General features: G+C 35.4%; 3 protein-coding genes across 7 annotated transcripts in view; 1 reads left to right on the forward strand and 2 right to left on the reverse strand.

The window, feature by feature from the left end:
- LOC127847426 (14-3-3 protein homolog 2-like) overlaps window positions 1-5606 on the reverse strand; it is a 278492-nt gene extending 272886 nt beyond the window's left edge. The window contains exon 1 of the mRNA XM_052379333.1: window positions 4054-5606. Coding sequence (XP_052235293.1) covers window positions 4754-5500 — 747 coding nt within the window. The 5' untranslated portion in view covers window positions 5501-5606 and the 3' untranslated portion in view covers window positions 4054-4753. The remainder of the gene's footprint in view (window positions 1-4053) is intronic.
- Window positions 1-8749, forward strand: part of LOC127847419 (GDP-fucose transporter 1-like) — a 291500-nt gene that overhangs the window by 266740 nt on the left and 16011 nt on the right. The gene's annotated exons all lie outside the window — the stretch shown is intronic.
- Window positions 1-8749, reverse strand: part of LOC127847414 (dnaJ homolog subfamily C member 11-like) — a 313717-nt gene that overhangs the window by 249244 nt on the left and 55724 nt on the right. The window lies entirely within an intron of this gene.

Below are 8749 nucleotides of genomic sequence, written 5' to 3' on the forward strand. Positions count from 1 at the left end.
ACGCATGTGTGGTCCCTTAGAATGTTACATTTTATTAAATACCTTTCTTACTAGATTCAAGTTTTAAAGGCTTCATTTCCAACCCTCAGATAATGATAAGCAGCAGACAGCATAAAACCTGAACAGACTGCAAGTTACTCCTGTATCATTTGCTTCCATTCGCTGCTTGTCTTTCCTTGGCCAGATAAAACACGTGTTACATTGACCTTCGATAGATGAAGCATTCAGGATCCCAAGGGGTAATTGACTGATCGGGGATGTGTGTACATGCGATAAGAAAACATTGCCTAGGGGCCTGTCTCTACTGGGGAGTAAATTATCGCTAATGCCCTTCTTAATTAGGGACAATAAAACATATCTCCTCTTTGTATTGAGAGAAAGTGTACTGTGGACCCTTTTATCTGAGAAAACTTGCAGTAGGCCCAATTATTTATATTAAAAAATAACTAGAAAGGCAGCTGTGGGTGGGGGACCCTGGCCCTAGGGCCCACGGCCTGCGTACGCATAATACGATACGTACACGACCTTAATGTACTGTTACCATGAGCAATTGTTACTAGGAAAGCAATGACGGCTATTCTGTTTTCCAGACGGTTAGTTTCATTAATCGATAAACTTATCCATTCAAATGGGAGTTGGAAAACAGATTTTTTTCGTCTACAAATAAAAACGATTTCGCACAGAAGTTAAACGAAGACATAGCGTGAACACAAATCGTGAGTCCATTTAGCGTCTTGTTTCAAGATACAAAGATACATTTTTCACATTACGCGGCAGTGAGTGAAAGCCATTTTCAACTTTATATCAGGCGGACGCTGGTGAGCAATGAACGCTCACCTAAGACACTGTAGTTCAATCGAAAAATGAGCCTTGTTCTGAGAAATCTGGGCATAATGCATGTGCGTAAAGTGTCGTCCCAGATTAGCCTGTGTACTTTACGCACATGCATTAGGCCCAGTTTTCTCAGAACACGCCCCAAATACTCCAGAACCCTGGTGTGCGGCTATTAAGCCTTTTTGCATAATCTGAACACATCTTGCTTTATAAGTCTATGCGAAACATTCCACTCGTATGCATGAAGCTGCTTTATATGAACATCTTAGTAGAAGGCCACTACCTGATAATATAAGACTTCTAGATGATGCTAATTATCAAGATACTCGGCTTCACAGTTTCTGGCGAAATTTTTACAGGTATTCATATAAGCTATATAAATCAATGTAAAACAGTGACCTTATAAAAACAAAATATAGGTCCCTGTGTAAAATTGGTGAACTCAGTGGCAATTTTTTACCCCAATATCATTATTTATAACAAACTTTCTATATGATCTCTCGATGATGCTACACGAAAAAAAAGAAATCCTTAGAATCGACGGTTTAATAGAAGAGTTTGAAGATATCTTCAACTTAAAACTAGTGATCCCCGGGACGGGGCATGCTTTATACCCTGGTGAATTATTTAAACAACCTTTGTAGGGGACCTCTAGTTGGTGCTTCATAAATTATAAGAAACCCTTCGTTGTCTTACCGTTTCGGACAAATTTTCAAAGGCCTACCCCATATAAGCCTTAGTAAAACTGAGACCCCGCGCCAGTTTCACCAGAAGAGCATAATTTTAAGGAAAATTGACCACCTTGGGAACATTCCTGGGAAGTGTCGTCAATTTTTGTCCAGTGGTTTATTAGATGTCTTTTGAAGTTTGAAGAGACACACCATGGCCGCAAGCACGCGAAGGACATACATGATGGTATTACCATGTGCACGTAACGCTCAGGCACGTCACAGACAGACATATGATGGTATTACCATGTGCACGTTATGCTCAAGCACGTCACGGACAGACATATGATAGTATTACCATGTGCACGTTATGCTCAGGCACGTGACGGACAGACATATGATTGTATTACCATGTGCACGTTATGCTCAGGCACGTCACGGACAGACATATGATGGTATTACCATGTGCACGTTATGCTCAGGCACGTCACGGACATACATATGATGGTATTACCATGTGCACGTTATGCTCAGGCACGTCACGGACATACATATGATGGTATTACCCCTGAGCACGTAGTCAGGCACGTCACGGACAGACATATGATGGTATTACCATAATACGTTATGCTCAGGCACGTGACGGACAGACATATGATGGTATTACCATGAGCACGTTATGCTAAGGCACGTGACGAACAGACATATGATGGTATTACCATGAGCATGTTATGCTCAAGCACGTGACGGACAGACAGATGATGGTATTACCATGAGCACGTTATGCTCAGGCACGTGACGAACAGACATATGATGGTATTACCATGAGCATGTTATGCTCAGGCACGTCACAGGCAGACATATGTTGGTATAACCATGTGCACGTTATGCTCAAGCAAGTCACGGACAGACATAAAAATTATGATGGTATTACCATGAGCACGTTATGCACGTGACGAACAGATATATGATGGTATTACCATGAGCACGTTATGCTCAGGCACGTCACGGACAGACATATGATTGTATTACCATGAGCACGTTATGCTCAGGCGAGTAAAAACACGCCTTATAACAGATGCCAACCACCGAAGTAGGTACTAAAGAAAATTCAAATTTCGCGAAATAACTATTCTATTTCAAATCGTTTTCCAAAATCTCCAATGTTTATAACATTTCCATTTTTGTAATTAGAGTACTGGGCATTTCTGTATGAATTTGAACATCTGCTGATGCACCAAGAATGAAGATGTACTAAATAAATCAGTCATGCATATTAGGCCACAACGAATTGATAATTTGCGAATAACTTATGGCCCCCAAACTATGAAGACATTAGTTTAAACCTATTTATTTTAGCTCGATTGCATCGAAAGCCTTAGGCTTATATAAATGCTCTCGAGACATTGAAGTGAGAGCGAGCAAAATCAAGATTTGTTTATTATATTCTCGACTGTATTTAATATAATCAGGAGTGTAAGGTTCAAAATAATGTTATTGTGTACTTGTTTGTTTGAACACTTCAGCAAAACGCAATACGCCAATTAAACTCCACAGCTTTGTTCCATTAACTGTTTAGCGAAAAATAAAGTTTGTCTACTTTATTTAAGATTAAACAAAATGAGTTTGGATGAAGAAGACCATGCTTAAGTAATAAAGATTTGTTTATTTTAATTTGCTGGCAAATCCATCAATTATGTTCTCATTTTGTTGTGTAATTATATTAAGGGAAAATAGGCATTTATATTGTGTCTATTCAAACATTCAATAATTTCTGTCCACAATACCCCTTCAAGACAAATCTATTGGTAATTAATTTCAGAATAAGGTGTGATTCTTGTATGGGTGTGAAGCTATTTTATTGCATATGGACATGTTCAGCAGACATAAGCTCAGCTAAGACATTGAGCCACACTCTAAAAACATTTCTTTTTAAATGTGCATAAGCCTGCCTTGTGTCTTCACCAATAATCACATTCTGAACCAAATGGATTTTGTACAGAGATTTCGCTTACATGAAAACAAATTCATGTGTCACTGATTGGCCTGTGAGGCTCATATCAAAGCACCATAATTTATATTTCTAAATACAGAAGTAAAAAACAAAGCAGTGAAGTGTTAACCATTTAATTTTAAGATTTGCTAAATGAGTGACCAAACTGGAAACAATATATGCTGCTAGTGTCTCTATGAAGCATACAAAAAAACAATGGTTCTATTAAATAAACAGCAACATAAACAAATTTGGTTTCTCTTCAAATTATGAACTTTACTTTCAACATTATAAAAATATAAAATTTAGTTATTGTAAGCAAGTATTTAACATCTGATAAACAACTGAAATTTTCACTGAAATGATCTATAAAGAAATTCTATTCACATGACAACTACATCAAGCAATGCATTTCAAAATATTGAAATGGCTTCAAAGCTTATAAAACTGACAACATAAAATGTTATTAAGCACAACATATAGGTCATATACTGTTGGCAGGAAAACAACACAAACAAGTTCTTAACATGTTTAATATAGCACATTGAAGAGCTTTACTTGATTTTATATTAAATAACAAAGCACTTGTAAAAAGAGATGTGTGTGATTTAAAAAAACAAATCAGTGACAAATTAACCAATAGAAACTTAACTGGAAATGAGATTTCCTGAAGTATTGAAAAATTAATATCACAGAAAAGACAAGTACCTCTTTCTTTAACGGACTAATATGCTGTTGAAAATGAATCATTACATAATATATACACAGATCACAAGACATTCTGGACATTCAATAAATGTGTGTGTATTGGAAACAATGAACAACAAGACAACAGCCTTCAATGAAAACCAACTAAGACATTCTTTTACATCTAAATATCTTGATATTAAACTGGTAATTAAAGTTTGATCATATCCCTTTTCAGTTGAGAAAAGTATATCAGACTGACAAATGTTAAGCAGCTAACTTATTTTTTTTGTAAAGTGGTAGTTTTAATATTAAAAATGAATAATTAAATATAAGAAATGCAAAGCACAACATGCAAAAATTGAAAAGCACATATTTGTTCTTCATCATACAACCCGATACCGTCATACGTTATATCATGATTTAATTTTAAACGACTACACCAAATTTAACAAGTCAAGGAAGATTTTAAAAACCCGTTCAATTAAGATCACATTTTTTGTTAACAAGAGTTTTTCACCACTGTTAGTTTTTCATTCAGACTGTCTTACAAAGCGAGTCTATGATTTTTTCAGTTTTCCACTTGCTGATCATCTTGCTGTGCATCGGATGTCCAGAGAGTAAGGTTATCCCGTAATAATTGCATTATCAACGTACTGTCTTTGTAGGATTCTTGGTCTAAACTATCTAACTCAGCAATAGCATCATCGAAAGCGCCCTTGGCAAGATGGCAGGCCTTATCGGGAGCATTTTGAATTTCATAGTAGAACACAGAAAAGTTCAAAGCCAAGCCTAATCGGTTAGGATGGGTTGGTGGCATCTTCTCCTTTGCTGTATCCATAGCAGCGATGTATGCCTTCTCAGCCTCATCTTGGACTTTCTGCTTCAAATCCTCATGAGTATACTCAGCCTTATACCGGAAGTAATCTCCCTTCATTTTAAGGTAGAACACTTGGCTTTCACTCGACGTTGACTTCGGAATAAGGTATTTTTCCAAAAGCTCCAACACCTCGCCGCAGATTTTATCCAGCTCTTGCTCGATTATTTCGCGGAATTTCTTTGTCAGCTGAGCTTTCAGAGAATCAGAGTCCTTCTCTTTTGCCTCGATCATCGAGAACATTCGCCAAGAAGAACGTCTGGCACCAACCACGTTCTTGTACGCAACAGACAGCAGATTCCTCTCTTCCACACTTAGTTCGCCATTTTCCTCTTTATCGAGCATTTCAACGACTTCGCGCATTGCTTTTGCCATGTCATCGAACCTCTCACCTTGTTCGGCCAACTTGGCCCATTGGACACGGTTTTCGCGGTCAGTCATCTTGATTCTTGAACGTCAGATGCACAATTGCAAAGAAATAAAAATTCTAGTCAGTCGGCAACACGCTTCCTGTTTCGGTTGTGTTTTAGTAGCGGAAGTGACTCAAAGCCCCGTAATTACCGCGAAGCAGATAAAATGTGTAAAGTCAGGCTCAAAAATATGGTACCATGACATACCAGTCAATAATGCACAGCACGATATACTTCCGGTCAGGTTGACGGTTTATTTTTTAAATTAATAATTGGAAATATGTAACCTTATAATGATTTTTTCGCAGCAATAGTTATTTTTATTTATTTAACAACATGGTATTATATATTTCAACCCCGATAAATATGCATTTAGCCTAAATGGACCTTATTTTTCATACAATAATATCGATCGTATTTTAAGGGGCCTTTTCACAGATTTTAGCATGTTTTGAAGTTTGTCATTAAATGCTTTATATTGATAAATGTAAACATTAAATTTTAAAAGCTCCAGTAAAAAATCAAAAATAAAATTTAAAAAAGGAAAAAAAAAGTAGCCCGCAGCAGGGCTCGAACCAGTGACCCCCGGGATCCTGAAGTAAAAAACGCATTAGCCAACTGAGCTATCCCGCCAAGCATAGATAGAATGCGTACTTTATACGTTATATAAGCAATCTTCGTAGTTTCACAAAATTAAACGACAACAACAGAACTCTCCAAATTATTCAATCGTTTCGAGTTGCAACGCTTTATAATTTTTAGGTTTTTAAATCGTCAAAAGATACCTATAATGGCTATATTAGACAATGGCAAATGTTCAGTAATACTGTTTTCTTACAAATATCACAACTAAACCGAAAAACAACTTTTTTCAATTTTGTCAATTTACAAAACCGTGAAAAGATCCCTTTAAATTACGGATTGAATTCATTTACGTAGCATCTTTTAATGTATCTTCTGGTGATAATATGCCCACTAATTTCTTGTTTACTTGCACTCCTCATGTTGGACGGTATATGGAGTCCATGGGCTGCCCGATGTTTTTAGTTGTTGTTTGATACAGATTTGTCTTAGTGTAGAAACTCGTGCTTATCAAGGGTTGCTTGGAAAGTTGGGAACATTCACGGAAACCAAATACAAACACTTGTCAGAGAAAGAGATGCGGTACAGAGAAGGGCGACCACAAAGGGGGCAATATAGATCTTTGAATCTACAACGTATTATACACAATCCGTGTCTGTAACCAAGCTACTAAATAAGATGTCATATGTGTATCAGTTTATAATATAGTCAAACTTATTCCGCCGAGAAATATTCAGCAATTTCATTCTTATGTCGTGTTATTAGTATTGAAATTTCATATCTTGTTTATAGTATGTGTATTCCCCTTAGTTACATGTGTTGTTAAAGATTTTTTAAAGAGACTTGCTCACAGATTATCGTATTTAAAAAAATGTTATTGCATATGTTAACTAACAAATATAATATCGGTGTATAATCTTAAATACTTACAATAGTAAGAAAAAAAGTTGAATTATACATACCGCCTTCCACCGAATGCGAACCTGGAACATCTGGAAGCAAGCACAAGTGCGTAACAACAGCGCCACGTACGAAGGCTTTAGTTATTTCTCCACATATTACAAAAACAAACAAACAAGAGAGTTACAAACATTTTATTTTTGACCGATTTTGAATGATAATTATCCATTTATGCAACACCCTTTGAAACTTTTATCTTAGTAAGGAGTGATATTTTGGTTGATACCACTTAATGTATATATTCTTTTTTACTCAAAGACAATTATTTTGAAAATCGTCATTTTCGCCAAACTGTGAACAAGCCTCGTTAAGCTGTGATTTGCCATATGACAAGTCATTGTTCATTCAACTTTCAACAATGTCGTTCTGTTATTGCTTTTATATGTTTCTATATTTAAATATTATATCTTTGTGTAGTACTTGCACATTGTATTAAAAGTGCATTTTAACTGTTAACTGATTACATTTATATATGTAATAATCATATTCTTTGGTTTAAAAAAATAAATAATTTATGACGGTTTAATTGTAAAATAACATGCGGTTTCTTTTAAATTTCAATAATAAATACATGCATGTATATACGTTTTGATCACAGTTGAATACATTTTGATCAAGTACGTTTTTATAAAAGAAGAATTCGACCAAATCTCTAGTGAGTTAAGTTAACTATGATATTAACACTACACAATTTATAACAGGAAACGAAAAGGGTGCCTGTCCATTTAATGGATTACGGTACGTTGTTAATTCTCTGATCTTAGTGGTTATAATTTAGAGTTTATTCCAGACAATATAAAGAAGTGAAACTCCAGCTGCTGGAGCAGTATTGAATTTTCATTAAACACAATTAGTAGGTCCTTTATTTAAGGCAAGTGACCGATTGCCCAAACAGTACAAAACAGCACAATACAGCACAATACAAACAGACTTAATTGTTTTATAAATTTATACGCGCAAATCAGCTGTCTATATATAATCGGTTAATATATTTAAACAATAAATTGGTTAAACAAATTGCAATACATTTTAATCACAGAGTATTAAACTTGTTCGGCCATTCTGAGAGTCATGGGATCCCTTCCTATCGGAGCGAATTATCTCCATACACTTACTAACTGGAACACTGTACAACATCTCCCCTTACGATTAAATATAAATAAAGAATACAGACAGTTAGACAGGCTATTGAGATTTGTGCACAAGAACATCGCCTTAATTCAAGTATGCACATTATTTTCTGTAACGTAACAAGGTATATTAACATAACATTACATTAAAAATACACATTTAAGAATACAAACAATGATAAACAATACCGTGACACACGACAGTTATTTTGTCATTAGCATTCTTAAATTATGTAATGTTAAATGTTTTGGACGATATAATTATAACATAATATATGATTATTTTATTACCACTCGGTCCACTCCTGATGATTAACCCAATATAAATGAGCAGATCAACGCACATGCTCAATTTTGATATATTATAATTACACTTTAATAATTTTAAATTGTCAAACTAAGTGATAAGAACGATATACGATGACCTTTGACCTAGTGATCCGAAAATGGCTGTGGCGTGTAGAACTCATCAACGTACAGCTACATATGAAGTTTCAATTTTGTAGGTTGAAGAACTTTCATTTTAGAACCAATGTTCAAATGCCTGAAAAGGTTAACAAAATGTTAACACATTTTAGGGTAGGGGTGTCCCGCTGAGACTTTCGAAA

Source organism: Dreissena polymorpha, chromosome 10, assembly GCF_020536995.1.
Source record: "Dreissena polymorpha isolate Duluth1 chromosome 10, UMN_Dpol_1.0, whole genome shotgun sequence".
In the NCBI taxonomy this organism is placed as follows: Eukaryota; Metazoa; Mollusca; class Bivalvia; order Myida; family Dreissenidae; genus Dreissena; species Dreissena polymorpha.